Source organism: Salvia splendens, chromosome 18 (genome assembly GCF_004379255.2).
Source record: "Salvia splendens isolate huo1 chromosome 18, SspV2, whole genome shotgun sequence".
NCBI classification, from domain to species: Eukaryota; Viridiplantae; Streptophyta; class Magnoliopsida; order Lamiales; family Lamiaceae; genus Salvia; species Salvia splendens.
This window is the reverse complement of record NC_056049.1, coordinates 8,114,022-8,130,284: the sequence shown is the minus strand read 5'-3', so window position 1 is coordinate 8,130,284 and position 16,263 is coordinate 8,114,022. Positions and strand designations below refer to the sequence as shown.

The window sequence follows — 16,263 nt, the reverse complement described above, 5'->3', positions numbered from 1 at the left end:
ACATACCACGCTTAATTATACTTTGTCTTTTCATTTACATATTGAATGCATAAAGTTTTGAAATCTAGGAATCGTATATTTAAATAATTTAAAGATATGCATTAAAACTTAAAATACAACAGTTATTCTATTGAAATTAATTTCTTCAAAAATTCATCTTTTTATATATGTATAGAATACTATAAAGAATACTCGAGTTTTTGTATCTAGATTAATATCACAAGTCTAGAATCTTTTTACAATTGTATCGTGAATCGAGTTTGATTGTGAAAGTTTCAATACAATCTAAGTATCTTGATTGATACCCAAGGCATATAAAAGAATTCATATGAGAGCGGGTGTATGCTACTAAGGCCATCCACAACGCTGTTCCCCCACCGTTCCTAAACCGTTCCTTAAACTACTATTTGCGGGCCCCACTGTACTTTTTTACTCCATTCCTTAACTAAGGAACGAAACCTGCAACCCTCCGTTTCTTATCCGTTCCTTAAATTACTATTCATTCAATTTCATTTTTTATTTTTATTTCCAACCCAATTCAATTAAAACAAACACACTTCATTAAAATTAAAATAACATTACAACTTAAAATTCAAAAAAATAGAAAAAGACATAATTAAAATCCTAAAAAAATAAAAAATGACATAATTTAAAATATAATTTTATAGAGACAACCAAGAATGAGTTTGTCCACATCGAAAGTGGAACATAAAACATTCAAGGATGTCTCTATAAAATAGAGATAACCAAGAATGAGTTTGTCCCACATCGAAAATGGAACATAAAATATTCAAGGATATCTCTATAAAATAGAGATAACCAAGAATGAGTTTGTCCCACATCGAAAGTGGAACATAAAACATTCAAGGATGTCTCTATAAAATAGAGATAACCAAGAATGAGTTTGTCCCACATCGAAAGTGGAACATAAAACATTCAAGGATGTCTCTATAAAATAGAGACAACCAAGAATGAGTTTGTCCCACATCGAAAGTGGAACATGAAACATTCAAGGATGTCTCTATAAAAGAGAGACAACCAAGAATGAGTATCATAAATTCGCAAGCCCATCAAATATATATGGGCTAATACGAATTTCTAGTATTCATTTATTTGTAAAAATTGTTTTTAAATATAAAAAACAATTTTTATAAATAAAAATACTTTTTTAAAAATTCATTTTTTTTTAAAAAATGAATTTATTGCGTCAGCGTGACGACGCCCACTCGCGGGCCGGCGAGTGGGCGTCACGCACGACGCAGGGCGAGCCACGTCGCCGAAGCGCGTGGCGGCACGGACCGTGCCGCGGGTCGTGCCGTCGGCTCCCGGCACGGCTTGGGAACGACACGGAGACGGGTGCTCTAAGAGCGGGTGTATGCTACTATTCTTAGGCCATCCGCAACCGTCTCTTAACCGTCTCATCCCTTAATTATTTATGAGCCACACTGTACTTTTCACTTCATCTCTTAACTAAGAGACAGAACCTGCAACTCTCCATCTCTTTTCCGTCTCTTAACCATCTCTTAACTCACTATTCATTCAATTTCATTTTTTATTTTTATTTCCAACAAATTCAATTAATAAAAACACATTTCATTAAATAAAATAAAATTACAACTTAAAATTCATAAAAAATTAAAAAAACATAATTAAAATCCTAAAAAAATGAAAAATACATAATTAAATTTCTTCCGCCAAATTTTGCCCAAATATGCTCCATTAGATCATCTTGGAGTTGGGCGTGGGCGGTAGAATCACGTGTCCAGTGTCCTTGCCCGAATAGACAACCGATCTTGTAAAGACGGATGCACTCCACTGTGAGGCGGACTACTTGCGGTAGAGCTTTCGGGATTTCAGGGTCGAACCAATTTCCCGCCTCAGGTCCTTCATCAGCGACAATCATGTTGTGCAAGAGTATGCACGTATACATGCGACCATACTCTCCATGAACCACGTACGAGTCGGGGCTTTGATAATGTTGAAGCTTGTTTGGAGAACCCCGAACGCCCTCTCCACATCCTTGCGAGCAGCCTCCTGCTTTTGCGGAAAAAGAGCATGTTTTTCGTTTACCGGCCTGTTGAACGTATTCACGAAGGTTGGCCACTTCGGGTAGATGCCATCGGCAAGATAGTACCCCATTTTATACTGCCGGTTGTTAGCGATGAAGTTGATGGCCGACGCTTTACCATCCAAAACTTCGGCGAAGAGGTCGGATTGGTTGAGCACGTTGACGTCGTTGTTCGATCCGGGGACCCCGAAGTACGCATGCCAAATCCATAGCCGGTAGTCGAAAACGGCCTCGAGTATAACAGTGGGGTGGGTGCCTTTGTGGCCGCTCGTGTACAACCCCCTCCACGCCATAGGGCAATTCTTCCATTGCCAATGCATGCAATCGACGCTGCCAAGCATCCCGGGGAATCCGTGCACTTCTTCGTGAAGGTGGAGCAGAAACTGACAATCTGCCGTGCTTGGCTTCCGGAGAAATTCGTCGGTGAAGGTTGCACGGACGCCTTTGCAGAATTGCATCAAGCACATTCTCCCAGTGCTTTATCCAATGTGGAGGTATTAGTCGAACAAATCCGTCGTTTGTCCAGTCGCAAGCTGACGGATTGCTGCAGTACATTTCTGCAGCGTCGTGTGGCTGGGACGACTAACGGCATCGAACCCTTCTTGGAAGAACTCTTCCCGGGCTGCCAATGTATTTGCGATGTGGAGAAATAGCGGTCGCCGCATGCGGAAATGGCGACAGAAGTAGGTATCTCCCCATACCGGGTTATCACAAAAGTAGTCGCGTACTAACCTTGCGGCGGCTTCCTCCTGGTTACGATGGATGTAAGTCCGGGATCGTCTTTGGGGCGGCGCGACTTCCTCCGTCTCCCTACGTCGATCTTCTTCAAGTGATTCTTCCATTATTCGACGCATTTGCTCAAATGGATCCATGAATGTATTAACTATGGTAGAAGAATAAAAGAGATGATTAGAGATGAAAATTGGAGAGGAAATGGAGGTAATTTGAGAAGAATAGATGTGTGTTTGTGTGTAATGAGGATGAAATAGGAGTATTTATAGAGTAAAAAAAATAAAAAATAAATAAAAAAGGAAAATGACCGTTTTTAATTTTTAAATTTTTTTTATTAAATTCAATTTAAAAAAAAATGATTTATTGCGTCAGCGTGACGAAGCCCACTCGCGGGTCGACGAGTGGGCGTCACGCATGGCGCCGGAGAGCGCCACGTCGCGCAAGCGCGTGGCGAGACAGCTCGCGCGCCGTCTCGGAGGGACGGGCGTCTCGGCGGGCTGGGGACGAGACATGACGTTGTAACGCGTCCCGCCCCCGTCTCATCTCGGAGGGACGAGATAAGGGACACCCGCGAGACGCGTTGCGGGTGCCGTTATTCCATCAATTGGATTCAACCTCCAATTTTCTAGTCAATTACTCTTACTCACAAATTAGAATATTTTGTGGAAACAAACTATAAAACTAATTAATGTCAAACCATACCTAAAAAAATTAAAGCTAATTAATGTCGAACCATGTCTACTACAAAAAGTAAATGAGATATTGACCCCTAATATCATGGAATTTTAAAAAAGTTGAGTTTTCCCACAAACTTTAAAATTGACAAATAATATCACGAACTTTACCTAGAGTTTGTTATTTCCCACCAATGAAAAAATCCGGCAAATAATATCATGTTATAGGTTTTTTCGTAATTTATCGGCAATAACTTCGAGAGCTTCAAGTTTTTCAATCTTTGAGAATAGTTTTTCTTGAAGCTTACACTCCAAATTTGTTCTTCAATCTATAAATATAGCATGAATTTTTTTCTTTGGTGGGAAATAACAAGCTTAGGGTAAAGTTCGTGATATTATCTGCCAATTTCAAAGTTCGTGGGAAAAACCCAACTTTTTGATAGCTCCATCATATTAGGTGCCAATATCCCAAATTAAATAGTTAAAGATGGAGAATTTCAAATTCTCCCTTTGCTCTCTTATGTGATATTTTTGCTTTTCCATATGTTAAGAAATTTGATAGTTTATTACTTATGCAATATTCAAAAAAATTTAGCAAGAATAATTGGGAAGGTGTTATATTAAATTATGAATTGGATATTAATTTAATTAAATTAACTGCAATATTTTTGGAAATATAGCAACAAATTTATGCATATGACGGATAATCCATAATTCGAAATTTTTATTTTGATATTAATTTTAATGTAATCATGCATCCCCCATACTATTTCAGAACATAAAAAATCTCAATATATTTACAAAATTCTTAGCCTAAACTGTTCTTTAGAAAAAGCATTAGTTTCAAAAAAATCCATTAAAGCTTACATCAGGTTGTGATTTTAAAACAAGCATGAAACTTTAATAAGAAATTAAATCTAACATAAGTGAGTTTTCCAGATTAACCTTTTCACATGGAACTTAAAATCCTCCACACAAAAAGTAAATTCAACTTAATTGTTTGTTATACATACTTATTTTCGCCATCAAATTTAAATAAAATGTCGAGCAATTTGATTATTGATATTGATTTGAGATATTTTTTTACTCAGGAGTCAGAGGAACAAGACTTGAAGGTATAGTGGTTGAACTAAATCAATTGCTCGAGCAATCCAAAATTAAGGAAACAAAAAGAAAGAAAGAAAGAAAGAAAGAGAATATAAAAATATCACTAGGTTTAATGTGTACGAAATCCATAATTGATGAATCCACCAACCTCACCAGTCACTAATGTCAATACAGTTAGAGAAGTATGTTTACCCTTTTTTTACAAACTCCACATGTCCTACTCAAAGGGGTAGACATTTCTCATTTTTGTTTGTAGAGGTTTGGGAATAATACATGTTTTAATACAAAATTAATATAACATAAAAGATCATCACAAAATAGTAGTTTAGTTAGTATAGTAAATGGCGAGACCCACGTCATGATATTTACTAATGTAACTTATGGTGATTTTTTTAAAAAAAATAAATACTACTAGTATAAATTAATTTTATGGAATAAAACAAAATAGCAAAATACAGTGAGACTTTTTTTAGAATGGATAAAGTATTTAAGTAACGAATTGGTTATTTTTCTATTAAAGCCATCCTCTTATTTTGCCCTTAAAAAATCACTTCATTTTGCGTCGAGAAAAGAAAAGAAAAGCTAAAAAATTACTAGCAACATTCGGATAAACTTGTTTCAATCCTTGTATCTTCTTGTCATTATTGTTGTTGCTCTCTGATTTTGAAATAAAGAAAATTCAGAATGAATTTAAAATTTGATTAAAATTTAAAAGTTTTATTATAAATCCTGCGACATAAAAATGACTTATTTAATAACAAATTAGAAAAAAAAGATCACGATTATGAGTTTGGATACAAGCCACCAAAAAAGAAAAAAAAAAGTAATCGTGAAAAAAATTGCTAATTGGATTTGGTAGTCCGAACTCAAAAGGTGGACCACCAAAAAATTGAGAAGTAGACAAATATTAATGTGATGTAGTCAGACAATTAATTATTACTTAAGCAAATTGATTTTGGGTTGGTTAGGGGGGTGTGGCCAAATTATACATACTTATAATAAATAAAAACCCAAACGTGTAATTCAAATAGTTAATGTTATAGAAGTATAGAAAGGCTGTGTGAGTGACATCGATCTGCACTAAGATTTATAGTGCAAAATATTCAGTAATCAAGCATTTATCACACTAAAGTGCATCTATATTGGAGCATTTATCACACTAAAGTGCTTCTACCTCAACCAATCCAATAATTCTCCCCATTTATATCTTTATTGTGTGCTCACTTATACTTATAATAGCAATTGTTAATAATAGCCTTTTGTTTTTATAATTGATAAGATAGATACTACTCCTCCTACTGTATGATTGCATATCTTAATTTTTGTTACTACAAATTTTCCATAAATGGGTCAATTAGATAATAATGGGTCATAGTAGGCCCAATTTTGTTATCATGGTAAACCGGATAAGATATAATGGGCCAGTTTTGGCCCAATTAGAATCAGGTAGTTTTGATTAGAAAAATAAATATTTAAGTCATCCGCAAAACTCAAGTGAAAGCAGCAGAGATCGCAGAGCAAAATTTAAAGTAGAAATGGCGTTGTTGGGCGAGGACGGGCGAGGCTACGAGCTGGCGCGCAAGCTGGAGAGCCAGGGTATTTGGCGGTCGTGGCTCGGTGACGCACTCTACTCCTCCTTCATTCCCTTCCTCTCGTCGCCGGCAGCCTGGGACTCCTTTATGCTTCCCGACGACTCCAAGTCTAGGCCTCAGATCTCGCTCGAGCTCCGAGCTCGCGCTCTTCTGTTCGATAAGGCATCCGTTTCTCTGTTCGCGCAGCCTACCGCTCTCTCCAAGCTCAATCCTAATTGTCAGTCGAAGTTACCATTAGCTATAACTTTGTGTTTTCCCCAATTTTTTAGCTCGGTTTGAAACGAAGAAGTTCAGGTCTCGTTAGGTGATTAGGTTTTTGGCTGTCAATTACGAGTGCTTGTTTGTTTTCTGGCTGCTGCTATATAATTTTGCTTGAAATCTGTTTATTGATGTCATAAGTTTGAACTCCAATTTTTAATTCGCTTTCTTACTGTTGTGGAAATTCAATTGAAGTCTTGCCTTATTCATCCACATTAATTACAAGGTCTATGCTTGCAGCAATTGTTTCTGTTATTTCCAGTTTATGATGTTAGTACTAGTATTTTTTTCTTTTCTGTGTTTTTGATAAAATTTACATGATAAATTGGTCAAGATCTGGAGCTGCACGGTGATGATGTGTATTTTACTTTGGAAAATGGTGCGCAAGATGTGGACCAACGTCACCCAGGCGTTGCTGCTTCGAGTACTACATCATCAAAGGTATTTAAGTTTTTATTTTTAATAGCCCGCTCGCTTTGCTTTGGAATGTCTTCTATTGTTTTATCTAATTATGTTTTTCGGCATTATCATGTCTTTTTGTGGGTATAATAGATTGAAGAGGGAAGAAACGGATGCAATGTAAATTTCTAATAGAGAGAACTAGAAAGAGCATTTGCTTGTGAGAAACTTAGCTAGATTACCTTGAATTGAATTTAATCACCATTCCCACTCATCACTAAACCCTTCTGTAATGAGTTATTCCTCCAAGTCTTTGTTGGTTGCCGATCATTTTTGTGCTTGGTTATTGTAGTTTATCCAGAATGTTAGGTGTCCTACATTGACTATATACTTCAGAAAAGATGTATTTTCACTATTCAAGATGTTTAAGACGAAAACCCCAACAATTTGATAACATTTCATGTCGTTATCATTGTCGTTTTCGGAGGCAGATATGCTGTTTACTAATAAGAAAAAAATGCATGTAGCTTAATTTGTAGTTTCTTATGAGTATCAAAATCTCTCTCTCTAGCTCAGCACACATCTCCCTCATATATGTCATGCAATTTGCACATGTCTTCTTTAAATTGCAGCTGCACTCTGAGTGTGCAGTACTGCAGTTAGAGTGTTCAATTTCGGCTGCACTACCATTTTGTCGTCATAGAATCTGGTAATGATATGTTACCTCCATCTGGATTGATGGTTATTTACTTATTTTATATCTGGTACATGTAGAATGTCTTTCTTTTCTTCTTGATGTTAAACCTATCCATCTCTCATAAGGACCACTGGAATTTTGTGTTAGTTACTTAGTTTTGAGATCAATTTATTGATCTTTCCTCCACATCATTCTTTGTCGGTTGCCGATCATTTTTCTGCTTGGTTATTGTCATTTGTCCAGAATGTTAGGTGTCCGACATTGGCTATATACCTCAGAAAATACGAAATATTCAAGGTGTTTAAGATGTTAAACTTAAACCCAACAATATGATCACATTTTACGCCATTATCATTGTGCTTTTTCCAGGCAGATATGCTGTTTACTAATCAGAGAAAATATGCATGTAGCCTAATTTGTAGATTCCTAAAGTATCAATGTCCCTCTCTCAGCACACATCTCCCTCATATCTGTGTATGCCTTATTTAAATTTTGCAGCTGCACTCCGAGTGTGTTGTACAGCTGTACTGCAATTAGAGTGTTCATTTCAGCTGTACTGCCATTTTGTCTTAATAAAATCCAGTAATGATATGTTACCTCCATCTGAAGGGAGTGTTATTTTATATCGGGTTCATGTAGAATGCCTTTCATTCTTCTAGATGTTAAATCTAGCCATCTTTCATAAGGAAAACTAGAATTCGGTTTTAGTTTCCATTGTGAGGCCAGGCCAGGTAATATGCTCCCTCCACTATATCCCCAGCTTTTAAAGAAAAAAATATGAAGGACAAGAAGTAATAAAAATTTCTTTCAATCAAATGTCCAATATCTCATGCTATACAACCATCTTAGTATCTGGATATTTAATTTATGATCTGGCTTTGTTAGTTGTGTATCTTATTGATCTGTAAATCCATGAACATGCAGACATGTCATAATGTTCTTTCTCATTGTTATTTATGCTGTATAATATATTAACATTAGTATGGCACTCACTGTACAGGGGCGCTCAAAAGCATCTGGCATTGGATCAAGATTTAGTGAACCAGACGTTGATGCTGTATCACAAAGACTTAGTCTGGAAGAACTACCGGAAACATGGTACAATCAGTTTTTTGAGAAATATAGGGCAACCAAATCTTATACATTGATGTTTGGGGATAGAGATTCTGAAAAACGGACACCTGAGCAGATGTCTACTTATCTTAGTTTGATTGAGAATCACAAGAGAAGGAGAGTAGCCTTTGTGGACAATATATCAAGCTTGCGATCAAACCCGGTAATGGTTGATGGCAGTCCGGCTGATGATGCTCCCTTGTTCCCTGAAACAATGTCCATTTTTAATTGTGTTCCCGATAGTGCAGTCCTTAAAACAAGGAGACTTGAGAATAATCAGAAAGTTCCTTTCAATGGGGTTTTAGACAACTTACCTCAGACCATGACGAAGAGCCCAGTGATGAGCCCTATTATGATCGAGAGACTTGGTATCCGACCTGAGTACCTCAGCATGGAACAAGGACAAGGTTGGGGAAAGAATGGTTCTCAAGGGAGCAGGAAGCTTCTTAGTCAAGAACAAGCATCACGGATTTCACAGAAAGTGGTAGTGCGATTGCTACACAATGTGGGGTTCGAATCTTCTTCAGACACCTCCTTAGAAGTTATTGCACAACTTTTGAGTAGTCATATCAATAAATTAGGGCGCACCTTGAAGCTCCTTGCGGATAGTTATAGGAAACAGTGTTCAGCCACTGAATTACTAAAGATGTTCCTTCAAACTGCAGGATATAGGTTAGTGATATAGTACGATTCAGTATTGTTGAATATAAATTGAATTTGTTGTTTGCCATTTTGTTTTTTAAATACATACTATCTCAGTAGTTGTATATTGTATCTGATGCTGATCATCGACTTTAACTAATATACTTATGTTCTTATTATCAGTGTACAGTTACCAAACAACTGCCATAAGCATTAACCTTCTGCCCTTTTTATTTCCAGTAACCTTAGGACCCTTGTGGAACTTATGAAGGATAACTCGAAGAGTGTTGCTCCGCAAACTCAGCAGCAAGGGCTGAGCATCCAGGGACAGAATCTACCGCAGCAGCAGCAGCAGCCTTCCGTTCAGCAGTCTCAGCAGGTATGGATTTTTCTTTACCTTGCTTGATAGCCACTGTTAAGCCTTCCTTTCGCTTTTGTCTGTCAGCAAGTGTCATGTTTGGTTCACATATTTACGAGGAAAACTAGCACATGTCAGAAAATGATTGATTAATAGTCAATCAGGTTGGAATAAAACTAACCTGAACTATAAACTTTCTCAGGTCATGTCACCATTTTATTTTCAAACTTTTGGCTGTTAACAATATTTGTTACTTGCATTCTAATCGATCTACTCTGGTCACATCACAGATGCTTAGGCAAATGAATCCCCAGATGCAGCAGATGAATAATCCTCAATATCTGGCATTCCAGCAGCAGCAGCAACAGTGGGAAAGGATGAGGAGACGGCAACAACATCACCAACAGCTACAACAACAACAACAGTTACAGCAACAGCAGCAACAGTCAACACCTCGTCCTGGCATGAATATGAACATGAGTATCGACAAGGATAGGCCTCTAGTGCAAGTGAAGATGGAAGCTCCATCCGATTTTTCACTGGATACAAATACCTTCACATCGATGAATCCCAGACAACCCCAGCTGCGGCAGCAACAACTAGCTGCAATATCTTCTTTTCACGCTCAAGCCAACAACAATGCCTTTAGGCCTATGACTTCTCTCCAAATCCCACAAATTCATTCACCGTAACTATTTCTTCCTCATCTCCATGTCATTTAGGGATGCCATTGCTATTTGGATCTTATGCCTATTTTCTCGTATGCAGGACCATGTCAATGTCAAGGGCTCCACCTGTAAAAGTTGAAGGTTTCCAGGAGCTGATGGGCGGGGATTCTTCCGCGAAGCATGATTCAGAGGAAAATAAGCTACTCTCTCCTCGTAAGTAGTGATGTAAATGCGCATCTTTGAGTAGGTGAATTAGATAAATACTCATTGGTCCTATCTTCTGAACCCAGTTGTAGAAGAATACTCTTTTTGTGTGTAATCTAGATTGTTTATGCTTTGTCTTTGTAGCACTACTAATTCAACATAGGAATCATATAGAGAATCCAATCTTGCTTAGCATTACACATGGCCATTCTCAGTTTATCCGTGTTTATATTTTAAGTAGAGTTCTCTATCTTTTGATACAAAGTTGGAAAATTTATCTCTTGTTTCCATTTTTCATTTTAGTTAATGAAGAATCTTTATTCGTGTGAAAAAGAAAAGAAAAAGAAATCAGTTTAGCGGCAGAAAATGGTTGCGTTTTTGTGAGTATTATAGATTACCTTCACCTCTTCTAGTAGGGAGTAGACATTACTGAGAAGAAGCTATAAAGAATATGTATCAAATAATCAAAAATCCAAGAAAAGATATCAAGATACAAAGAATACACATTTTCTTCTTGGCATCAAATATTGAATAAGACCATTGAAATTTGATTATGCAAGACATGAACAATGGCTCAGTTTCAGGACTAGTGGTTTTATAATACTCCATGAGTGGAAAAGAAAGAAGTGAATTTTAATCTCCATTTCTAGATACATGGATGGCCACCCTTCACCGTCGATATCTGTCAAAATTTGGTTTAGATTCGCGAATGAACTTCACAATGTTTAGGACTCGAGGTTAACAAATGTAATGTTCTCGACCAAAATCGCACCATGTTCGTGTCATCATATGTTTAGAACGAAAAATCTAAAATGTTCAAATATATTTAGGACCAAAAATAGACTTTAGTCTAGTGTTTAAGTAGCATCATCACTTTTCAAATAAAAAATAATACTAGTATATTATCCATAATGTTAAGGACTAGAAGCAATCAAAATCATAAAATGTCTTACATTTAGGGCAAAAATAGGCTTTAGTCATGGAAAGTTATCTTTTATAACCACACTTATTTGAAATCACGATTGAACTTTATGTATACGAAATATGAGAGTGGTTCAACTGAGTTGAAAAGTTATTGTTGAAATCACAAAACATATCAGCTAGTGGCATAAAATCATACAGTTGCAGCTTAATATATTTTGTGCTATCAATTGATAAATTCTCAAGTTCTCATTTTAAGATAGTTAGTACTAAATGACACACATCAACTGTCAAACTAGTACACTCCAAAAAGGCCACAGAACTGAAATTCAATCAACCAAAATTCTTGCATTTGAGTCTTTTAAATACATAAAGTACATCAACTTCAACTATCATTATCTCATAAAGATCTACAAAAATAAACCCATACTGTATTTTCCAGATAATAAATGGGAAGAATCTGCATGTGTACTAGGCACCCCTATCCCACCTAAATTTTTAGTATCGATACAAAAACGTACCCAATTCCTCTTTTTTCAATCTGCAGATCCAAAACATTTTTGATAAATTGTCACAAACGAATGAACAAATTGCAACTCGGTAGTAATATACAAGTTTTTCATATTCACAGCCAGCGAAAGCTAGCCATGTGTTGAGCTGGAGTTGAGCGATCTGGACTTTAGTACTTGACAACATGATGTCGCAACCATAGCTCATACATGATCATATGAAAGGCGTCGTGGCTGACAGCAGGCGAGTTCCAATGGAAGTGCTTTTGGACCTGACAACGGAGCATCATAAAGAATTAACACGGTCAGATGCTCTACACTCCAAGGTGCAAACCCGAATTGTGCAGAATAGGGGAGGTGAAGACAGACTATTTGAATTGTAAAGTCGTGAGTTGCTACAGTGGAGAATCGAACCATACCTTGACCAAATTGTTGTGCAGTCTGGCAAACTCTTCTTGTGTTATATTCTTCAGGATTTGCTTAAGCTGATAGACATCTTTCTCCTTTAGTACCACCGCAAATTTATGCCAATTTAATATGTCATTGAAAGGCAAGTCGTAGTAATTAGAGAGTATCACTGCACAGAACAATCCACAGTTGATCAAACCAGAGTTATGAAGGACATTGGATAATCACAAATATATATTTCATGCTTAATAAAAATGAAAGCATCATTATACACCCCAAAAAAATCACATGCTTAGTATTCTTTAAATATTGTTACCGACAATGTTATCAAATAGCGGATATGGCGACGCCATGGCTCTATGGCATGGCGTTCTATGGTGGAAATGCCATAGCAACATGGCGCTGCCATAGCACCGCCATTTGACAACATTGCGTGTGTACTGCATTTAGGAATGGGGCATTATGCAAGAAACATGGATGTTAGAGCTGTATTTTATGCTTTATTAATTGTTTTAAGAGTTTTAGATGTTATATTTTTGTTATTTTCCAATTTTTGAATTATGTATAAATAATAAGTATTATTTTATTTATTTAATTATTGACCGCCATATCCGCCATCATACTAATACGCCATATCCCTGTGGCGGTTTTTAGGCGAACCGCCATAAGCCGCCATACGAGATTGATAACACTGGTTACTGAAATTCTTCATTTTTCTTTTTTGGCATAAGTATTTTTTGTACGAGTCGTACTCCTTTTCTGACAGTAGATTACTACATATCCATTTCTATAGTTAGATCTCCATTTTTTTAGCACGGCTACATTCTAATCTTATATACCAAGACCAAACTGGAAAGTATAGCAGCTTTAGTGACTTTCTCTATGCATGATCCCCTCTATGCATGATCCCATTTGTCACGAGAAGGATTATTGCCTCTGCCTTAGCGAGGGTTTAGCAATTGGCATATCAAGATCAGACCACCACTTAAACTTATTATTATTGGATATGAATTGGTGAGATTAGAAAGGATAAGTTCTCACCAGGTATGCATCCGTAATGTATAGAGTCTGCTATACGGGCACTATTGACCTGAGAGCCACCAGGGCAAATGCAGAATTTTGTTCTGTAAAATCTCTTTTGATATACAAGATGCCCAGTGGCCCTGTTAATTCTGTTGTTGGAAATGTCAAGTTCAGTTTCATTTTCCCATACCCGTGCCAGTATGACACGAATCTTGGAATTCCTATGCCCTGCCCAGAAACCAAGTGTCGTCCTGCAACATATGATGATTAATTTAGCAGTCAAAAGTTTACAAACAGAAAATCCAGATTTCATCCAGACAGCAGTTTCAGAAAAAAAGTCCCCTTTATTATTTTCTTGCTCATGGGGTTTCAAGGCATGAAACATTCTCATTTCACTTATAGGCTACAGCCAAGGAGGTTAGTAGCAAATTTCTTACAATATTTTCTGTCAATACTATTACCCTCAAAAGCAGATTGAAAAAAATATTTTATACATGGTAAAGTGGACAAGTTTAGATAGACAACAACAAGCACCTTAAGAAAGAAGCACCGCAGCAAATAATCAAAAGGTAAAGTGAGGAAGAATAAAGAGGTCCAGACTTTGAAAGTAAGTACCTATTTTCTATATCATTTCCTCCAGCAGGAAGGGCAAAGGGCTGAAGAACTTGAGGGAGTGCAACATCTTTGTGTGGTATAAACCCAACATCATAGCTAGGAGAGCAAACAACACGAATCGAGTTCTTTATAAGGTTTGGGAGTCCTTCAGTGGCCCTCACACCAACATCATGACAAGTAACAAAGAAATGATCTGCACCTAGTGTTCTATTCCAGTATGGGTACTTGGACATCAATCCTTCCACATAGTCCCGGACAATTACAGTCATGTTCTCATATGAGATACCCTGCATGTTATTTTAAAAAGATACATAAATTTAAAGTATTGCAGGTAGAGAATACAAGAAGGATGCAAGCAAAACTATTCAAATTAACCATCCCTAATAACTCAAACCACATGGTAAGCAATTGGACATAAGCTTTACCCCTTCTTCACATGAGCCTGAGTCTCTATAGATAACAAATAATGGCAATAGCAGAGCTGGTAAAATACACATTAGCCCTATGCTTTTATAGCAATGAAAAGCCCATGGTGATAAGCAGACAATTAAAGTGGAACGAGATAGGTGTTTAACCATGTCACACACTATCACACTCAAATAACAAGATCATTAAGCATGCTGAAGAACAATTCAAAAGAAGGAACAATATCAGTTTATTCAGGAGGCAACTGGATAAACAATTTCTTACAAAAGGAAAACAAATGAATTAAGAAACAAGGCAAGATAAGATAAACTGATAGCTCTTGAAATAGAACACCATCAGAGTGAAGATACATCAATGCAGTAGGAAATTCAACATCTGAAGCAGCTGAATGATCTGCTTTTAGCAAAAAAGATACACAGCATCTACTGAAGAAAACATTCAATAGACTCAATTATATATCCAGTTTCCGATTTACAAGCATTAAAAGCAACCGAATTCCGGATCAAAATTAACGAATGTCGGCATACCTTTCCTCTCATCTTATGGCAAGAGATCGGGATGAAGAACAAATCCGCCCGATCTGGATCATCCGTCACAAATTTACTATCCCTAAGATTCTGAAAAAAATATCCCTCGCTCGCATATTTACCAGTCAGCTTCCGCGGCGTCTGGTAATAGGTCTTCGGATCCCCATCGGAGTACACGTACACCTTAAATCTCTTCAACATCTCCTCGTAGTTCAACCTAAACACCTTCGGCAAATGGTATACATCGGCTTCGTCACTCTCATTCCCCTCTCTTTCCACAACCACACTTTTCTCCGCACTATCGCCTTCGCCATAATCAACATCCTAAAAGCAGAAAACGACGAAATCGATCGAATCAACCCGTAAAAACAGTGAATTCCAGGAATTGCATAAACACAGAGATGGAAAGAGTAGTACCTCAGGCAGGGAAGGTTGTACGGAGCGGGCGATAGAGGTAGTAGTGGGGGAGGATAGGAGAGATGGTGAGTGCAGCGATTTGAGGGAGAGGTAAGTGAATGAAACGAGCGTTACAATAGCGACAGTGAGGAGAGAGCGCCGGAGCGTGCAGACAGCGGCGGAGGAAGGTTGCTGCTGGAATTTAGCCGCCGACATTCCGGAGGCGGAGGCGGAGGTGGTCTGTGGCGTTTAGTACCGTAGATTTATTATCTTCTAAAGCTAAACGCGCGAGCTTTAAAGAGACAGTGGCTGAGTGTGGCCGGAGCCAAGAGTGATCGGAGAAGTATTTTGTATCCCTTCGAATTCGATAACATATCTACTTAGATCGACAGTAATACTTCAATCCAGAAACCCAATTTATTTTAATGAAATACGGTAAATATGAATACCAAATTTGCAATTACAGTACCTTATTTTAAAATGTAAAAAAATATTAAATGACTAATAAAATTCATTAGGGACTAATAATAATGAGAAATCAGATCTTTGGGAAGTCTACTACTACGATAACAAAAATAAAAATGTACTCACTTTGTTAATTATTTTATATATGGGAAAAACGCCAACCGAGCTGGCGTTTTATTAAGTGAAAACGCCAACCATGATGGCGTTTTACATTTAATTTGTAAATTTAAAAAAATACGGTACTTATTTAAACTCGCCAACTAGGTTGGCGTGTTTGTTTAAAAACGCCGTCAACGTTGGCGTTTTCTTCTTGTTTAAAACGTCATCGCGTGTTTAGTTTAAAAACGCCATCAACGTAGTCGTTTTTATGTTAAAAACGCCATCCAGGTGGGCGTGTTAGCGTTGAACCAGATATCAGCAACATTTCTCCCAAAAACGCGAACCCTAATCACTTTCCCTCC

General features: G+C 37.2%; 2 protein-coding genes across 2 annotated transcripts; one reads left to right on the top strand and one right to left on the bottom strand.

The window, feature by feature from the left end:
• The first annotated feature begins 6,073 nt into the window (after positions 1 to 6,073).
• Positions 6,074 to 10,720, top strand: LOC121777360 (putative cyclin-dependent serine/threonine-protein kinase DDB_G0272797/DDB_G0274007). Its single transcript, XM_042174598.1, has 6 exons — positions 6,074 to 6,390; positions 6,766 to 6,872; positions 8,528 to 9,312; positions 9,523 to 9,661; positions 9,931 to 10,328; positions 10,409 to 10,720. Exons 1-6 carry the CDS (start codon positions 6,117 to 6,119, stop codon positions 10,527 to 10,529), a joined length of 1,824 nt encoding a protein of 607 aa, XP_042030532.1. The 5' UTR covers positions 6,074 to 6,116; the 3' UTR covers positions 10,530 to 10,720.
• Positions 10,721 to 11,761: 1,041 nt separating this feature from the next.
• On the bottom strand, positions 11,762 to 15,728 carry LOC121777495 (probable glycosyltransferase At5g03795). Its single transcript, XM_042174768.1, has 6 exons — positions 15,359 to 15,728; positions 14,942 to 15,265; positions 13,989 to 14,275; positions 13,392 to 13,624; positions 12,362 to 12,519; positions 11,762 to 12,214 (listed from the first exon to the last, which is right to left on the bottom strand). The coding sequence occupies exons 1-6, from the start codon at positions 15,551 to 15,553 to the stop codon at positions 12,113 to 12,115; spliced, it is 1,299 nt and encodes a 432-aa protein (XP_042030702.1). The 5' UTR covers positions 15,554 to 15,728; the 3' UTR covers positions 11,762 to 12,112.
• Between the last annotated feature and the right edge of the window lie 535 nt (positions 15,729 to 16,263).

Coding starts and splice junctions, on each gene's coding strand:
- LOC121777360 (XM_042174598.1), top strand. CDS start 6,117: ATGGCGTTGTTGGGCGAGGACGGGCGAGGCTACGAGCTGGCGCGCAAG. Junction 6,873..8,527: donor CGAGTACTACATCATCAAAG/GTATTTAAGTTT, acceptor CTCACTGTACAG/GGGCGCTCAAAAGCATCTGG. Junction 9,313..9,522: donor CTTCAAACTGCAGGATATAG/GTTAGTGATATA, acceptor TTTTATTTCCAG/TAACCTTAGGACCCTTGTGG.
- LOC121777495 (XM_042174768.1), bottom strand. CDS start 15,553: ATGTCGGCGGCTAAATTCCAGCAGCAACCTTCCTCCGCCGCTGTCTGC. Junction 14,276..14,941: donor GCCATAAGATGAGAGGAAAG/GTATGCCGACAT, acceptor AATAACATGCAG/GGTATCTCATATGAGAACAT. Junction 12,520..13,391: donor ACATTACGGATGCATACCTG/GTGAGAACTTAT, acceptor TGTTCTGTGCAG/TGATACTCTCTAATTACTAC.